Consider the following 19,539-nt stretch of genomic DNA (forward strand, 5'->3'; position numbering starts at 1 on the left):
GGTAAACTTCCTCCTGACATTTCTCCTGCAGCGGGAACCAATTCCTCGAAATAGCCCTATTCATAGCAGCCTTTTTCTAATGCTATACTAGCCTCAGACAAGGAAGATGAACGGCGTCCTCTATCCTCCCCAGGGAATTGAAAGCTCCGAGGCCGTCCCATTTCCCAGCTGTAACAATGTATATGTCTCAGTGTCCACTTGCTTTTATTTTTCCTAAATAATGTAACCACAGAAATCCATATTGACACTGGGCAGGAACTTGTGGGGCCCTTCTGGGTACAAAAGACCCTCCGTGTCCCCCATTTCTTGTTTGTAGAAAAGGCTTTAGTCTCCTAGACCTTCCCTGAGTTCCAAAGAGCTGACTTAAGCAGTTACTAACTAGGGAAGTGAGGGAATGCAGAAACAAAGGAAAAGCAGTCAAGCAAGAAAAGTAATGATACCTTCAACAGAGTCCTGTTCCCCCTCAAGGGATACTCATAACCATCGGACACATATCTTTGAATTGTTGTTCTGCAGAAACTAAGGTGGAGGTGGGGGAAGATGGAGGACGGAAGATGGTGACTACAAGTGGGCGATGGTGACGACATGCTGAGCGCAAGCGCAGATCCCAGACTGATCGGAACCAGAAGGCTGATGATTAAGATTCCCAAAACATCACCCTGTTACCTCACCACCAACCAATCAGAAGGAAATCCATGAGCTGCATCCCTCACCCCAAACGTTGCCTTTAAAAACCCTCCCCTGGGGCTTCCCTGGTGGTGCAGTGGTTGAGAATCTGCCTGCCAATGCAGGGAACACGGGTTCGAGCCCTGGTCTGGGAAGATCGCACATGCCATGGAGCAACTAGGCCCGTGAGCCACAACTGATGAGCCTGCGCGTCTGGAGCCTGTGCTCCGCAACAAGAGAGGCCGCGACAGTGAGAGGCCCACGCACCGCGATTTAGAGTGGCCCCCACTCGCCGCAACTGGAGAAAGCCCTCGCACAGAAACGAAGACCCAACACAGCCATAAAATAAAAATAAAAAATAAATATTCAATAAATATTCAAATGTCCAATGTTCATTGCAGCACTATTTACAATAGCCAGGTCATGGAAGCAACCTAAATGCCCACAGACAGACGAATGGATAAAGAAGTTGTGGTACATATATATAATGGAATATTACTCAGCCATAAAAAGGAACAAAATTGAGTCATTTGTTGAGACGTGGATGGATCTAGAGACTGTCATACAGAGTGAAGTAAGTCAGAAAGAGAAAAACAAATATCGTATATTAACGCATGTATGTGGAACCTAGAAAAATGGTACAGATGAACTGGTTTGCAGGGCAGAAGTTGAGACACAGATGTAGAGAACAAACGTATGGACACCAAGGGGGGAAAACCGCGGTGGGGTGGGGATGGTGGTGTGCTAAATTGGGCGATTGGGATTGACATGTATACACTGATGTGTATAAAATTGATGACTGATTTAAAAAAAAAAAAAAACCCTCCCCTGAAAGCCATCAGGGAGTGTGTGTATATATATATATATATATTTTTTTTTTTAACAATATGTTTGCATTTTACTTAACTATATAATTTAACTATATACTGATAATTTATATTTAAATATATAAATATAATTTACCATATGTATATTCATTATGAAAAAATTTTAAAGGGAAAAAAAAAAACGAAAATCCTCTTTAATGCCACCAGCCAGAGATCAATATTTTGGTATATGTCTTTTTACTCTGTTTTCTATACATATTTACATACCTTTTTTATTTTTATAAAATTGGAATGATATTGTTTTAGTGGCCTACTTTTTTCAGTCTTAAAGTGAGCATAAGTAATAAAACATAAGAATATGCTATAAGGCTAATAGCCATATTTTTATATTCTTACAGGGTTAAACTTGATAAATTTATGTAAGATTATATAATACATAGATTTTCAATTAAGGAATACAAAAAAGACATTGGTTTATAGGTATTAGCAGTTGCAATGCCATCTGTCATTTCAGGGTCTATTTTTCTGGACAGAAAATGGGTAAAAGAGTCACTAAAAAGATTAAAGTGAACTAACTAGTATTTGTCTTAATGAAACACAAAGTAGATATACTGGAAATTCCATGTATTTATGACATAAGTTATATGAAAATAAGAATATTAATATGAGTCTACCATAGCAAGATGCTCACAAGAATAAAACAGGTAATTTTCCACAAGGTAAATATCTACAGAGGGGAGGAAAATGTCGAAGTATTATATACATAAACTATATACATTGCTCTTAATTAAGTCAGTAATACAATTTATGTGTATTAAATCATGACAGGATGCATATTTTATTGATTAGCATAATATATTCCTATGTAATACAGTTAGAGATAGTGTAAATGATAAAATGTATAATGTAACCACAGAAATCCATATTGAAACTGAGCAGGACCTTGCCGGGCCCTCCTGCGTACAAAAAGACCCTCCGTGTCCCCCATTTCTTGTTTGTAGAAAAGGCTTTAGTCTCCTAGACCTTCCCTGAATTCCAAAAAGCAGGAATCACTTTTGGAGATAAATGCAAAAACAAGTACCTGGGGTCTTCCCTGGTGGCGCAGTGGTTGGGGGTCTGCCTGCCAATGCAGGGGACACGGGTTCGAGCCCTGGTCTGGGAAGATCCCACATGCCGCGGAGCAGCTGGGCCCGTGAGACACAACTACTGAGCCTGCGCGTCTGGAGCCTGTGCTCTGCAACCGGAGAGGCCGCGACAGTGAGAGGCCCGCGCACCGCGATGAAGAGTGGCCCCCGCTCGCCGCAACTAGAGAAAGCCCTCGCGCAGAAACGAAGACCCAACACAGCCATAAATAAATAAATAAATAAATAAATAAATAAATAAAAAGACAAGTACCTGGATTTTTTTTTCCACTCCACAATATTCATTTAAGAGAGCGAGCAAGGCCAAATGAAGCGAAAGCTGATTTAAACGCACAGAGTTCGTTTCCGGCCCTTTCTCACCTGCTGTGCACTCAGGCAAAAGTAAAAGACACCAGGAAACTGCCCAATGGGGCTTCCTCTGCCCCTCACCCCTCTCCCTCTCTCCAAGGAAACTAAACACTGGCTTTTGTCCAAACCCAAGGGCTAATGAGAGCTAGTTACAGCCAACAACTTCCCACAAGAGCTGCCTCCGCCACACCTGGACCTACTTGATGCTCGCTATGGGTCAAGGGTTGCTTGGGTCCCCACGCAGCCCACTAGTGGCCTTTCCGCAGCAAGCTGAGGATAAAGGGGAGAGGTGGTCCCTGAACCTAGGCGTTTGTATGAGTGCCCTGGCCTCCTGAGCAAAACACGCCAAACTCAGAACGCGGCAACTCTAGCCCCTCAGGCTCACGAAGGCGCTTTCAGGACCCACGCCCTGAAGCTGAAGCCCGCCCCGCCCGTGCGCGGACCCCGTGGAGCCGCGAGCCCCCGGCAGCTGGGAGGCCGCGCGTGGGCCGTGGCGGGGCGGGCCGAGCGTGGGAGCCGCGCGGAGCGAGCACGCACAGTACCAGCTTGTCCATGGCGCTGCCCTCCGGCGCTCCGCGGGGACACGCCACGGGTGGGGGCCGGCCGGCCCGCGCTGCTCCCCGGCGTCCGCTCGGACTGCTTCTCGCTCCGCTCACCGGGCTGTTTGCGGCTCAGGCGGTCGCCGTGGCGACGAGCGTTGCTCCGCCTGGACCGGGTTCCCTCCTCCCGCTCCTGGTGCTCCAGCGCCTCCCCGGGCTGGGGGGTCCGGAGGCACTTACGCCGCAGCGAGCTCGCCGCCGGCTCCCGGAGAGCGGAAATCCAGAGGTTTCGGCTACCGAGCCCCAGATGCCGTTTCGGTTGGCTCTGAGCTGAATATTCCTGCTAGCATCAACCAAGGCCCCTTGTTTGGAATGTCTCTTCTGAATTTTATGTTTCTAGCATCGGGAGAAAAATTTTCAAAATGAGATTTAGAATGTTTCAACTTTAATTCGCACGTCTTCCCACAGTCTTGACTCATACTTTGGTTCCTCTCGTTGTGTCCTTGTCAGGTATCTTCACAGCTGATTCTTCAGCCTGAAACTCACTGGAAATGTTTAACCTTGAGTTTTAACCTGAAGGTGACACAGATAATTTCCTAAATGCTGTCTGCCTGTCAGAACAGTAGCTGCATTGGCATGTGTGAAGATTCCAGGAACTTTGCCCTAAACGACTTTACAAAGGAGAATATAAATATGTTATCTCTGCAAATTGTCCTCTCTCAGTGGGACTAGGACTGCCCGTTAGAAATATGTTTGCCACATGTGTCCATTTATAGCTCTAGGAGCCACATTTTTAACAAGTAAAAAGAAACAGGTGCAATTATTTTAGCAATGTTTCATTTAACCCTATATATCCAAAATATTATTTCAACATGTTATCAATAGAACAATTATTCGTGAGATATTTTAGATTCTTTTTATCAACTGTAACCGAGCAGGACCCTATGGGGCCTTCCTGGGCCAGGCCTTCCCCCATATCCTCTGCTTTAGCTCCTCTCTGAAGTACCTACGCAGCCATATCTGATGCACATTTCCTGAGTTGTTTTGCAGATGTGAACCACGAACTTGTGTTAACTATACTACATCCTCAAATTTTTATGTGTATTTTACACAAACAGTAGGTTCCAGATCAGACCGGTCTCATTTCAAATGCTCAATAGTTAATACGACTGCTGGCTACTGTATTAAACAGTTCAAATCTACTAGACTATAAATTCTAGGGAGACCAGCTCCAAATCTCCATGGGAAGGAAAAGATTGCATCTGTTCATAAGGGCTACTAAATACCGATTAGCTCTTGAACAATTGTTCAAATTCTTACTAGGAAAAAAACCATTAAGCAGTACCAACTCTAAACACTCTTCAGAAACTAAGAAAATTTTAAATGACTTTTTTTGGTTCTAGGGAGTGTCATCATCCTGTTTCTCTCAGTAGCCTATTGTCAGAGTTCATTGTGCACCCAGTAATCACCTCGGAAGATTTAAAACCAGGCCCTCAAGAAAAGAGTTATTCTTTTAACAGAGATGAAAACTCAGCTTGGCCAGGAAAGACAGCCCAGGAAAAGAGGGTGTCGGTAGTGGGTAGGTCTGAGAAGGGGAAATGAGAGCTAACACTCTTCTAGGTCATGATTGTGAGTTAAATCATATCTTAAGACACCCTCTAAACTTGGCCATTATCACTATTATCACTATATTACAGAGGAGACAGAGAGTTACCCAGGACCATCACCAGAAGGAGATTGTGACCCCTGAAACTTGGCTCCATCTGGTGTTTAACCTCTGGACTATACAGGCACCTCAGATATATTGCATGTTCAATTCCAGGCCACTGCAATAAAGCAAATACTGCAATAAAGTGAGTCACATGAATTTTTTGGTTTCTCAGTGCATAGAAAATTTATGTCTATGCCATACTGTGGTCTATTAAATGTGCGATAGTATTATGTCCAAGCAGTGTACATACCTTAGTTTAAAAATACTTTATTGCTAAAATATGCTAACCATCATCTGAGCCTTCAGCCAGTTGTAATTTTTTTGCAATAGTAACACCAAAGATCACCGGTCACAGATCACCATAACAAATATAATAATGATGAAGAAGTTTGAAATATTTCAAGAATTACCAAAATGTGACACAGAGACACCAAGTGAGTAAAAGCTGTTGGAAAAGTTGTGCTGTTAGATTTGCTCCACACAACGTTGCCATAAACCTTCACTTTGTAAAAAAAAAAACCCACTATCTGCGAAGCCCGATAAAGCAAAGAGCAATAAAACAAGGTACACCTGCGTTGAGGTGACAGAAGGTGAGAGTGAGGGGCTAGGAGGAGAGAGGGGCACCTCCAGAGATGATGACACACCAACACAAGTCTGGCTGATTTCAGAAAGAAAGCCAGGGCTAACATTTTCAAAAGAGTCCTGCAGTTCCCTGGTCTGTACCATCTTAGGCAAAACTGTGAACTAGATATTTTTGTCTTTGGTCTTCTCTTCCTGCTAAAAATTCTTCTTTGCTTTCAGAGGGGTATACGTTGTTCAGGATCCCCAAGCTAGAGCAGACCTCCTTGGGTCTGGCCTGGGTCCCAGACCTTCCCTAGCTATAGGGGTCCATAACTTCCTGCCCGGGGCACCACCCTCAGAGGACGCCCTTCTGGCTTCCTAATAGTCTAGATTAATCCCAGCAGTTAGTTGTTGCTGGGCAGATAGCTGTCTCAGCCCGTTCTCCCGCCCCTCCTGTACCTGTTCTCTTAAACTTGACCTTCTGGAGATGGAGTCAGCCCAGTGATAGGAACCTTGAGTGAGATGACAAGGTGGCAGGGAAGATGCTTGGGCCAGAGGACCCTGCAGGTTCCTTAGGTCCTGCCCTCTCTGACCATGGCTGGAAATAACCCCACCATTGAAGGAATTGGGCAAATCTGCTTTAAGGAAAATAATTCAATTTTTTTCCCTAAAAAATTTTAAAGTAAACCTCAAACTAAAATCCCCACTTAAATTGGTCTTTTAACAAGAGATCCATCCTTAGTGCTTCTGTTGCCCAACACACAGTAGGTGTTCAAAAAATAGCTCTTGAATTTAAGAAAACCAAATGAATGAACACGTAGCAATTTATTTATTGTCCACCCACACAGAATCAAAGACACCAAGACTAATTACATAGAATCATGAGATTTCAGATCTGACAATAACTAAAGTAGATCACAATTTTATTGTATAGAAAAGATTATCACTGTATGGAAAAGAAAACAAAGATCAACTTGTCAGAGGCCACAAAGCTGTGTAATAACTAAGACAGGACTAGAAACCAAGTCTCCTTTTTTGTACTGTGTTTTATAATCTATTTTAAGACAAAAATTATACAGTTTTTTCCTCCACATGTGATTTTCAAAATCACAATGCTTTACAATGCTTTGTCAGCAATGTAGCATTCCACGAAATTGACTGTATTTGTCTGTCACTAAAATGATATAATGGTAACTTCTAATTTTTAAAAAAAATTGATTACTGGAGAGAATTTTGTTAACCATTTTACTTCCATAATTTGGAGGGGAAACTTTTGTTGCTGGTCACAAATTGTGGGCTAGCAAGCATCAATAGACAGTGAAGGAATTATTAGTTCACAAATCAATATTAAGTTGAATTATAGACTTGGCAGTGGAAGAAGTCACTGTTGGTTGGCTAACTCACACATTTTTCAGTCTCATTAAGAAGAATAAGATTGGCAAAGAAACATCTACCTCTCCTGTATACGCAGGAAATGGCTAATATTTCCCAGGGTCCCTTGTAGTTACAGGTGGCTGTGTGGCATGATTCTGGCTGGTGAACCATAAAAGTCAGTCTCCTAGGGCTCCTGGGAATGCCTTTGCTTTCCTCAGGAAAGGGACAGATTCAGCCGTCCCCTTCACACCTTCTTGCAATTGGAATGCAACCATGATTCCTGGAGCTGTTGCAATCAGCTACATTATGACTGTCTTAGTCAGTTGGAGCTACTATAAAGAAGTATCATAGACTGGATAACTTATAAGCAACATAAACATTTCTCATAGTTCTAGGGGTTGGAAGTCTGAAATTAAGGTGCCGGCCTGGTCTGGTTCTGATGAGAGCTCTCTTCCAGGTTACCAATGCTGACTTCTCATTGTATCTTCACATGACAGAAAGAGAGCTAGCTAACTCACTGGCCTCTTCTTATAAGGGCACTAACCCCATTTATGAGGGCTCCATCCTCATGACCTAATGAAGTCCCAAAGGCCCCACCTTTTAATAACATCATATTAGAATTAGGGTTTCAACATATGAAATTTAGGGGGGACACAAATATTCAGTCCTTTGTAATGACCATCAGGGAACAGCCCTTTGAATTACAAAAATGATAGCTTTAATGTCTTTGAGTCTGAACCAACAATAGCAACTGCCACTTCCAGACCACTTGTTAGATGGGGAATTAAAGCTTTGTACATGGTGTTTTCTGTTCCCTGCAACTGAAAGCATTCCTAAGTGATATGGCAACTGCCAACCATTAGATTTTTTGTGGGTCAATTTTATTTTACAAACATGAATTATGCATTGGACAGTCTCACACTAGAGGTAACTTTCACCACTGTCCCAACCTGAGGCAAGGAGGTGCGGCAGAGGTGAAACAATCCATGAATAAAACCTCTAGCTGGTTTTATTCAGATCCTCCCAAATACAGCTGCTGGGCAGGTGGCATCTCTTCTACTCCGTGACCACCACCATCTCCCTTGGTGTCCAGAATCCCAACTCTGTTTTGCAGGCAGGGGTTAAAAGGACTTACAAATACCCTTGGATACTGAAGCAGGGATATCCTCCCTTTTGGTAAGATGAGCCAAGCAAAGCCTCCAGGCACAAGTGGGCATCAGTCCTGCTAGAAGTTGAGCAGGTGCCTGGAGGTGAGCCATCCTTTGGATGATGGTAATGAGAAGGGCTGCAGGCGTGGCTCCTCTCCACAGGCATCATTCAGAGATGTTCCCGTAAGGAGCTGTGGGTGTTGGCCAAGCCACTCTCTGCAGATGCCTTTTTCCCCTCTGGTCCTCCATGGCCCACGAGGCCCAAGGGCACCATCCTCGGGGGCCCTCCAGCCACTTGGCTGCTGCACATGCTCTTTCCGGTCTCACCCAGCTCTGCTTCCCTGCTGGTAACAGCCAGGTGCTCCAGCATGACTGCTCCGTGGAGTGTAGGCTGCGACATTCCTGCCAGCTTCCACAGAGGGGTGGTGCCCGAAGGCACTCTAGCGGGCATTTTTCCTCTTTGACCCCCATCCAAATCCCCTCCCTGTATTTGGAGAATTTCCCACCAAGCAGAGCTCTCTTTCCCATATAGAAGCCAAAAGTACCAAATATTCTCCCGACCTCCTTACCGCTAGGGCACCAGCAGGTGACCCAGGCATGTGACCCAATCAATTGCATCAACCTTGGACTTGGACCAGGAGCTGATGACCCAAAGATGTGGGACCGTGGAGAATGCATTCTGGTGGAGAGTGCCAGCAACAACCCTGAGTAAATTTCCTAGCCAGCCGTGGCAGCAGTGGCCCCCTAAGCAGTGCGTCCAGTAGCAGGTCAGGGAGGTAGCAGTATCCTCAACATGCTGGTTTTGTGGCAGGTGTCTGAGCAGCTCCTGGCTGCGGCCGACAGATCCTCCGGGCCACTTTCCAAGCATCACTGTCCAACTTTCTCAGCTATTCTGAGCTGCCCAATTGTCCTTTTAATCCAGCCCTTTTTTCTTTTTCTTTTTCTTTTTCTTTTTTTTTTTTTTTTTTGCTTCAGTCCAGTAAACAAAAAATTTGCAACAGTAAATTTCTGTTGATTGTGATTGAGAACCATGATTTTGACAGCCGTACATTTAATACTGCTCCATCCGCTAAGTCCTCTTAACAACATTAACTGGAGGCTGGTGTGTGTGTGCGTAATGACCTTTATTCAAGTTGGGAAATACTAATGAATAGAAGAATTACAGAAGGAAGGAAGGAAGGAGAGATTTAAAGTAACGTAGAAAATATAAACTTCTCAGATTTGGGGGGCCATTTTTTTTTAATCTTTATTGGAGTATAGTTGCTTTACAATGTTGTGTTAGTCTGTGCTGTACAGCAAAGTGAATCAGCTATATGTATACATATATCCCCTCTTTTCTGGATTTCCTTCCCATTTAGGTCACCACAGAGCCTTGAGTAGAGTTCCCTGTGCTATACAATAGGTTCTCGTTAGTTATCTATTTTATACATAGTAGTGTATATATGTCAATCCCAATCTCCCAATTCATCCCACCCCTCCTTCCCCCCTGGGGGCCAATTTTAAAGAGTTAAGCTCTTCAAAGGGAGTTTCTTCCTAGGGAAAAGGGGAGCAGTTTGCAAGTTCCTAGCCTTCTTTACCAATTTCAAAGGTGTAGCAGTCAGAGTTCTACCAGAGAAACTGAACCAGGAGAATACACACGTATATAAACATGTGCACGCACATATGCACACACACACACACCACACAAGTAAACTATATACATTTACATATAAAGAGATCTATTTCAAGGAATTGGCTTCCACAGTTGTGAGGGCTGGCAGGCCTAAAATCCTTAGGGCAGGCTGTCAAGATCAGGCTGGAAACTCCTGGGCTGGGGAAGAAGCCAGAGCCCACAGGCAACTCCTTCTTCCTCAGGGAAACCTCAGCTTCGCTCTAACGACCTTTCAACAATTATCAGTTGCTCAAAATCAATCTGATAGAAAACAAACATAAGGCAGATGTATTTTGCAGTGCATTCTTTGCAAAATTTTAGGGATACAAATACTTTTATAATTAAAACTTAAACTTTGCACTAAAAATAAAATCTTATAATATGGTAAGCAACACACACAGGATAAATGCTTTTTTTTAATCTGAGAAAACATAAAATTACCACAGGATTAAACTGAAAAGGTACGCACTGAAAAAGAAACAGAAAAGAATTTTCCATTGTATCATATATTTATAGAATCATGGTTTACCAAAATATTTCTATCTAAAGATGGAGAAAATATTACCTATAAAACCAGTAGACAGACCTCAATATCTAATAGTAAAATGTAACAAGTAGGGTGTGCAATTACAATGTGTTAAATGCTAGCATCAAATGTATGTAATAAAGCTACATCTATTTTTTGCCAAAGTGCAATGTTCTAATAAAATAATGACACTTTATAAAAAGAATTTACATTTTAATCAAAACAATATTTTCCACCTATAGCTGAATATAGCCAATTCATTACTTAAATGTTTGAAAAAAATTAACGATGAAAATCAAAAATGGTATAAATGCATGAAGAGTTCCTTGTTATTTAAATTGCCTTTACACTGTGTAGTTTAGTTTGGGCCTTTGGGTATGGCCTTAGATTATCAAAAACAAATGAGATAGTCTATCAAAGAAACAGCTGCTTTCTGGTATGTGGATGACCTCACTAATAATTTTTAATATTGAAGTGTTAAAGCAATTTCTTAGTCAAATTGAAAAGAGCATGTGTCAAAGTTTTATTTAACATTTTCCACAAGAGAAGAGCCAGCCAATTCAAAGATATCCCTTCTGTTAGAGATATTTATAGAAAAAAAAAAAGTTGGCTGTTAAGAAAAATTTTCCAAAACTTGGAAATAAGAAAGAAAGAAGCTTGTGTGACTTTTCAGTCTCAGAGTAGAAAATCGTTTAATAATTGGTCCACCCAAGGATTATTTAATTCTTCAGAAGAATGCATCTGTGTCTGAATTATTACCATTAATTAGAGAGTAGACTGTGAAGTTACAGGTTAACTAGTAGGTTTCTGTCCTGTACAAATGAAATGATTTCTGTCTGGGAGAAAGTATAATCACAAAAGTTACCATTTTATTGTCATGTAGCACATTAACTAGTTTTGCATTCATAAGTCAGCATTCTTCCAATTGATGATATTCAATATATCCCATAATTTTTAAACTAGCTGGATCTCTCATTAATGTGTTAAATAAATCTGTGACACATGCTGTTTTATATTTATGTAAGAATTAAGAATCCTGCTTTTAGATGTTTTGAGTTATACTTCGATATGATACAATATAAAATATGCACGGTGACCTCAGACTCCTAAAAAGGCATATGGTCAGTTGTGTGGGTAGGCACATAACTTTCCAAAAGGATATCTTAACCTCCTTAAAGTCTATCAGAAAATTGCTCCAGAATGCTAATTTTTTCCCAGGAGTTGTTATAAATTATGTCTGCAAAAAAAAATGTATGTACCAGATCTTGTTTGGGACAGTTTGCTTTCTGAGTTGCCTTTTTAAATTTGGAAAACATTGTGTATTTCGTCTACCATCAATAGACAGAAATAACCATAGAATTACACTCTTTCACAGGATTATACTGGGGGAGGAATATCAGGAAGGACAATGCCAGAGAATTCTTAGAATTGGGCACTTAAAAAATTTCTCCTGCCAATAAAGAGGAGACTTTATCGCATGCCTCTGACATACTTCATAGTCTGTATTCTCCTTTATGAAAACTCAAGCCAGAAAGGGAAAGTGAATTTCAAAATGTCTCATCTTTGTCAAGTTGTTTTAATGAAATGAACAGAAACCCACTGGAATGGGTTTAAGCAAAGAGGAGGATGGACACGTGTGCACTCGGCAGGAGGTTGCTGCCCCAGGACTCCCCAGTTTACAAGTCCTTAATCCAAGCGCCCAGCAGAGACAGACAGACAAGGATGCCTTAACCCCAGTTCCTGGAGAGAGAGTTTTGGATCTCATCCCCACCCTGATCCAATCAGCTCTGGCCAGTGGGGTCCGCAAGACCTAGAGACTGAAGGAAGGAAGGGCCTGGAATAAACAGACACCCAGGAGGGGTCACTGCAATCCAAGAGCATCCTCTCCAAGGATGTGAAAACTTTCTTCTCACTTTTCCAACCTCCATCTCACACCATAACATTCCATGTATTTCTTCATTCATTCATCAATCAAACATGTTGTGAATACTGGCCATGTGCCAGGAGCTGTACTAGGGACAAAGAAAGAATAAGACACAATCCCTGCCGGTTTTTTTTTACTGTCAAATGAAAGTCCATTAAATTTCTTGAACAAATAAAAACATTTCAGTTCAAGAAATATGTCTGTTCTTAACGACCAAACATATTAAAACTTCTGATTTCTCTCAAACCAGTTCCTCATTTGATCCGTGGACCCTGGATGTGGTCACTGCAGACCGGCCCACAGTCAGGCTGACATCATCTTCTTTATCCCAGGACTCTTAGATTAAGAAAATCAAGGTCAGTCTGGATAGAAAAACTTTTCTTACAGTAATTTAATTTCAAAATTGGACTTTAAGAGAAAGATTTAAGTGTAAATCAACTATACTTCAATTTTTAAAAAAATAAAATTTAAGGGGACTTCCCCGGTGGTGCAGTGGTTAAGAATCCACCCGCCAATGCAGGGGACACGGGTTCGAGCCCTGGTCCAGGAAGATCCCACATGCTGCGGAGCAGCTAACCCCATGCGCCACAACTACTGAGCCTGCACTCTAGAACCCACGAGCCACAACTACTGAAGCCCATGTGCCTAGAGCATGTGCTCCGCAACAAGAGAAGCCACCACAATGAGAAGCCCGCACACTGCAACAAGGAGTAGCCCCTGCTGGCCACAACTAGAGAAAGTCCGTGCGCAGCAACGAAGACCCAACCCAGCCAAAAATTAATTAATTAAATAAAATTTTAAAAAGAAAAGACTTAAGTAGTAGATAAAGACTTAAATAAAATTAATATTTTACCTTAATGTAATTTTTAAGACTTAAATGACTCACTTTATGCCACTTGTCATTACTACTATTGAGACAACTGCTGTTCATTCTTTTGAGTTTTGCTCAGCAGGGCAAGAATGGTGTGATAAGATCTCGAGGAATCCCTGTTCCTTCTAAGGTGACAAATCCATTGTGTTTAGGTAAACCTGGGGATAGGCCACCTCAAGACTTTAAACATACAAAGTCTCATAATTCAGACTCCACAAAACTGGACATTTGTGATAATACAAACAAAGGCTGGGCTCCTGTGTCTTTTCATTATTTGTAAAGAAAGGATTTGCTGAGTAAATGAATGGTGTATACAAAATTTATTTGAGGGGGAAAAAATAGCCTGTTGAATACTTCTGTAAGTAATTACAGTTTTCAAATATTTGTAAGCGTTCCAGGGAACTACATATTTATAAGTCATTGATACATTAATTGGAAAGCATTCTTATATAGTCATCTAATCTGATTCCCTCGGGACTCCTGCTAGGCAGTGCTTTGCTATCCCGAGCCTAATTGCTGTGTATAGTTAAAAGTAATAAACATTGTACTATTGGACTCAGGTCAGGCTGCCCCAAAATATGCCAAAGTGGCATATGGATTATTTTGAATTAAAATTACTTGAGAAAGAGCTGGTGCAAGGACACTTGGACCCTCCTCTCTGTCCTCATGAAAGCAGTAAGTAAATCTCCCATATGAAAGCTACATTCCCAGCACCAGAAGATGGGGAGACAGCCTTATCACCCACCAGAGGTATTCTGCTTAAGTTCTTCACTAATTAGTACCCAGGCATAAGTTTCTTTGTCTTGTTAGCTTTTCACAATTTATTGTTTCTTTGTTTAAAAAGTATGAAAGCTGTCTGCTTTGGTCATTTTTTTTTTTTTTTTTTTGATTCTGATCTATGAGAATCCATACTTCCGTACAAAAGTAATTAAAATTGTTTTTTCTCCTGTTAATCTATCTTATGTCAATTTAATTATTAGGACAGCCAAAAGCACCAAAAGGGGTAGGGGAAAATTTTTTTCAAGATACCTTAAATGAATGAATGCTTCAATAGAAATTCTCTACGTGACAGAACCACCAAAAAAATACAATAAAATACTTCCCTCTTGTTAACTCCTACCTTACATTTAGGTTTTCAGAAAGTTAAATTTGAGCAACCAAGACCTTGGTCATGCTCCTAGGAGGCTTAATGAGGCAGATGACATTCTCAGTTTAAGGAACTGAAAGGAGAAATAGGTGAGGCAAACACTAAGCAATACACTCAACTCCATTCCATTTCCACCAGGATCTTTCCTTGGTAGTGTTTGAAGAAGGTGGCTAAAACTTTTTTTTCTTTTTCAATTTATCCTTACTTATTTTATTTTTATTCTTTGGTGTCTTAAGTACATTCCCCCTTTTAAATTTTTCATAATAACCATTTATTGAATGAAGCCAATATTTGGGAAAAATTCATTGCCAGAGAGTAAACATACAATGTTCTTTTTGTCTTCATTTTTCCAAAACATTCATTTATTTCCCTCTAAATCATTACAGAGGTGGTTGTGTATATTTTATTTATTTATTTATTTTTCAGAAATTGTTTGTCCTTTTTTAAATTTATTTTTTATTTTTTTAAATTTTTAAAAAATTTTTTGGCCGTGCCACGTGGCATGTGGGATCCTAATTCCCCAACCAGGGATTGAACCTGCGCCCCCTGCATTTGAAGCACGGAGTCTTAGCTACGGAACCCTCAGGGAAGTCCTTCCTGGTTGTGTATATTTTACAACATGAATCATAAACAGTGAGAGTTAAAATCCTGGGAAGTGTAGACCTACCTCAAGTTAAATAAAGGATCCGCCATCCTTAGATTCACTATAGAAATGCAGTGGCTGTATTACTCTTTTCAAAACTAGCTTTCATTAAATGGATTTTTGAAGAGCTTTTAGTTCTAAGAAATGCATTTCTGTGTCCACCAATAACAATTTTATTAATACCACATGGCACATGTCCCTTAAACTATGGCAAGACCTATTTCCTGAATTCCACAGGCAGAAGGTACTAGAATGTGTATACTGGGTTCTCAATTTACTACAGCATGATTTAGTTTGCTTAAAAGGCTGTGGCACGGCATGGAATGTAACAACGAGGATTAACGTTCAAGCTACTCTGAGTGTGCATATTTTAACAAGATGTGATTTAAAATTCTGAGAAACACAGATGGTTGATCGAGTGCAGAACTGTGACGGATGGAAGATCACATATGAGTGCTGAGCCCAATTACAAACATCAAAAACCTCTTGGATTAGCACTCATTATCATGTTGTTTTGGTTGTCCTGCAACAAGAACTTAATGGCTGATGACATTACAGTTCAACAATACATTACCCTGTTTTGTGAAAGATTCATCCTCTCCACTTTCTTTCCTTCTTTTGGCAGAGTTTAACAGTAAAGGGTGTGAGAAGTTGAGTAGCATCTCCCCACTCCTTCTAGTGGATCTTTCCAAGACCCTTCATCATACTGTGATGTATAATAGAAAATATATAGTTGTTCTTCATTCCTAAAACTCCTGGTATTTTCTGTGATGAGAGAGATAAAGATGTCTTCTGTTATGTTAACGAGATGACTTTTGGAAAACTCCTAAGGATTATGGTTGGTTGCCAGGAGAACTAACCAAGTGATTAGAGGGTTGAAACTTCTAGTTCCACCCCCCTGACCTCCAGGGAGGGGAGAGAGCTGAAGGTTGAGTTCAATAGCCAATGGCCAATATTTTAACCAATCATGCCCATGTACTGAAGCCTCCCTAAAAACCCAGAATGACAGGATTCAGAGAGCTTCTGGTTGGTGAAGACGTGGAGATGTGGGAGAGTGGTGTGCCCCCCAGAGAGTATGGAAACTCCTCGCCCTTTCCCCATACCTTGCCCTGTGCATCTCTTCCATCTGGCTGTTCCTGAGTTATTGCCTTTTATAATAAACTGGTAATCTAGTAAGTAAAATATTTCTCTGAGTTCTGTGAGTTGCTCTAGCAAATTAATCAAACCCAAGGAGGGGGTCAATGGAACCTCCAATCTATAGCCGGAAGGTCAATAGTAAAGGTGAAAATCTTGACTTTCCATTGACATCTGAAGTGCGGGTAGAGGGTAGTCTTGTGGGACAGAGCCCTTAACCTGTGAGATCTGATGCTATCTCCAGGTAGAATGTCATAACTGAGTTGAATTGTAGGACACCCAGCTGGTGTCGGAGAATTGCTTGGTGTGGGGGGCAAAACCCACACATTGTAATTGGAGTCAGAATCAGTAGACCCTTTCACACTCAGCTCTGGTAATGTGGTAGTTAGTCAACTATTAAAGCCTTAGCCATCCCTTGCAGTTGGGTTGGCCAGTTACCATCTTTACTTCCTGGACATTCCACCTCTTTCTACACCTTGTCTGCTACATTCCCTGCCTATAGTTACAGCCCACGTGTAGGTTTGGCCCTTTCCAGACCTTGAAAGCACTAGAAGGAAGACTATAAAGAGTCCCAAACCAGAACTTAGTTCAGGGCTTCTTGGGCTTGACTCTTGTTCTAGACACTGGGCTTTTTCTCCACTCCACTGAGTGCCTTACCTTGTTTTGTGCAGACCCAGCTCCCAAAAGACAAGGATCCTCCCTTGTTCCTTCAGGCACTTCAGGACCTGGGCCCTTATACATCGACACAAAAGCACCTTGGAACTACACATCGGTTTGTGGGTATGTGTATGAGCCTATGAATGAAAGAAAAAAGAATCTACTGTTGAAATTCTTTCTTCTGTTTCCTGGTTTCTAGGAGATGCCTTTCAAAAAGAATATATTAATTCTATCTTGATTTCTGAACAGAATAATGTCTGTGAGTCCCTGGGTCCTCTTTGATATCATTCAGTATTTTTTTTTTTTTTGGACACTAATTACACAACAGGAACAAAAATATGTAGGCACTGAGATACAAGGCAAGTAAGATAAATATGGCCCCCACTCTCAAAAAGCCACCAGTCAACCAATAGATATAATATAGTGAAATCCTTAAGTAATAGAAGTACATATGTGCAAGGTATAGGCATCAAGGAAAGTAGTAAGAGAAGAACATTCGCAAATGGTAAGTAGTTCTGAACAGATCTAAGTAACTGTAGGCAAACATATTTGAACATGTCTATATGTTGGGGGGCGGGGGTTATAAATTAGTGTAGATGGGTGAGCAGTACACAGTGTATAAATGGAACCTATCGGTCTGATTTTTCTCGATTTCTTCCTAAAATGACCTGCAATCACATGGTGTTAAATAATTATGCAATAAATGAATAAACACATAAACGAAGGAGTGAATCTTTGTATTTTATAAGCACATGGGATGCTCGTCCTCCCATTTTAAGTTCATTTACTGGAGTAAACTCCCACTCTGAGTTCTGTTTCAATGACCTAGGCATGGAGATTTTGGTTTCCAGTGTCATTGAAAGGTAAACAGAAATTACTTTATTTGAATTAAAATAAGGGGAATCATTTCATTCTCTGCCTATCCAGATCCTCCCTGTTCCTCTGGGTAATGTACCCATCATTTTTGCTTCCTGTGTGTCACCACAATTTCTGAACTTCTAACCCCCCACTGCCTGGGCTCTCATTTGCCCACTTTCTTGTCTCCTTAACAAGACTATAAAGTCATTGAGAACGTGATATTCTGCCCTCATGCTTTGCACATTGAAGTCTCTCCAGAAATGTGTAGGAGGTGGGAAAATAAAGAGACAGAGGGAACACATGAAAAGATGCTCAACATCAGTTAGTCATTAGTGAAATGCAAATGAAAACCACAGTGAGGTAGCACTTCACACTAGGGTGGCTAAAATTTAAGACAGACAATAACAAGTGTTGGTAAGGATGTGGAGGTACTAGAACCCTCATTCATTGCTGGTGGGAATGTCAGATGGTCCAGCCACTTTGGCAAACAGTCTGATAGTTCCTCAAAATGCTAAACACAGATTTATCATATGACCCAGCTATTCTACTCCTAAGTACAGACCCAAGAGAATGAAAACATATGTTCAAACAAAAATTTGGACACAAATGTTCATAGCAGCATTATTCATAATAGCCAAAAGTGGAAATAACCTAAATCCCTCAATAATATTCTGTTACCTGGAAATACCACATTATTCATCCAACTGATGAATGAATGAACAAAATGTGATATATCCATACAATGACATATTATTTGTTAATAAAAAGGAATGAAGTGCTGGTACATGCTAGAACATGGATGAATCCTAAAAATATAATGATAAATGCAGGAAGCCTGTCACAGAAGACCACATATTGTATAATTCCATTTATGTGAAATGTCCAGAATAGGCAAATCCATACCAAAGAGACAGAAAGTAGATTAGTGGTTACCTAAGGTTGGGGAGAAGCGGTGGAGGAATGGTGAATGATTCCCAACAGGGAGAGGTAGCTTTCTGGTGTGTTGAAAATATTCTAAACTAGGATTGTGGTGATGGCTGCACAATGCCTTGAATATACTAAAAATCACTGAACTGTATCTTTTAAATGGGTGAATTTCATATCATATGAAATAAAAATACCAATAACGTTATAAAAAGAGAAAAGGAAATGCTTCATGTGACTTCAGGTCAAATCAGTGAGACACATTGTTGAATGGAAACACTAACATAAAAAATAACACTCCCCACAGAAATAAGCCTCATAAAAGCAGCATTTTCTGAAGGCAACAAATTTCCTTGTTTCACCCACTCTGGGAATTAGAATCTTGAATGATAAGTACGAAGGAGCTACTAAGTTCAGAAAATTATCCATAACAACACGTATGGATTTGGTGAGAATGAATTTAGTCCATGGAGGAAAAACTAAATGTAGTTTGCAATATACTTGACTTAAGCATAATTATACACCCCAAAGAGTAATGATATAGAGTAGGAGGAAATGAACTTCAAGTTAGTAATTTCTGACTTCCCCATTAGGAATAATGTGAGGGTAAGAAAATGTTTTCTGTGCAGGTCCATATTTATGCTGGTCCTAGTGGGTGTTTCTGTGAATCCAGTGGTGCTGTTGCCTTGAACTGGTCCGTTCTCAGATGTCACTTTCTTACTGCAGAACCTCTATTATTTGCAGAAATTTCTTAACCTCTGCTCAAACTTTACTTATCCTCTAGGACTTGATCAGTGGCATGCCCAAAATGATCTACTGATAATTTTTTACTGCCCCTGAAATGGTTTCTGTTTCTCCGTGGGCACAGACTGGACCCTCAGCTGGCCC

The 19,539-nt window shown here is 40.9% G+C and overlaps 1 protein-coding gene and 1 long non-coding RNA gene across 7 annotated transcripts in view; both read right to left on the bottom strand.

The window, feature by feature from the left end:
- DNAH5 (dynein axonemal heavy chain 5) overlaps positions 1-19,539 on the bottom strand; it is a 323,695-nt gene that overhangs the window by 249,526 nt on the left and 54,630 nt on the right. Inside the window, exon 1 of one of the 6 annotated variants that reach the window (XM_082382594.1) lies at positions 3,521-3,847. The exons of 3 other annotated variants lie outside the window; for them this stretch is intronic. Coding sequence is in view for 1 of the 3 variants with exons in the window: in XM_082382591.1 (XP_082238717.1) it covers positions 3,526-3,537 (12 nt within the window). In the remaining 2 variants the exon portion in view is untranslated. Of the gene's footprint in view, positions 1-3,520; positions 3,848-19,539 lie in introns of those variants that run through there. 2 more of the 6 variants (XM_082382591.1, XM_082382593.1) reach the window with 2 other exon arrangements.
- Positions 66-3,400, bottom strand: LOC309624510. The gene is made up of 2 exons (XR_014241982.1): positions 2,889-3,400; positions 66-2,574 (listed from the first exon to the last, which is right to left on the bottom strand). It is a non-coding gene; the product is annotated as an uncharacterized lncRNA (long non-coding RNA).

The sequence above is a fragment of the Balaenoptera borealis genome (genome assembly GCF_965194805.1).
Source record: "Balaenoptera borealis genome assembly, chromosome: 2".
NCBI classification, from domain to species: domain Eukaryota; kingdom Metazoa; phylum Chordata; class Mammalia; order Artiodactyla; family Balaenopteridae; genus Balaenoptera; species Balaenoptera borealis.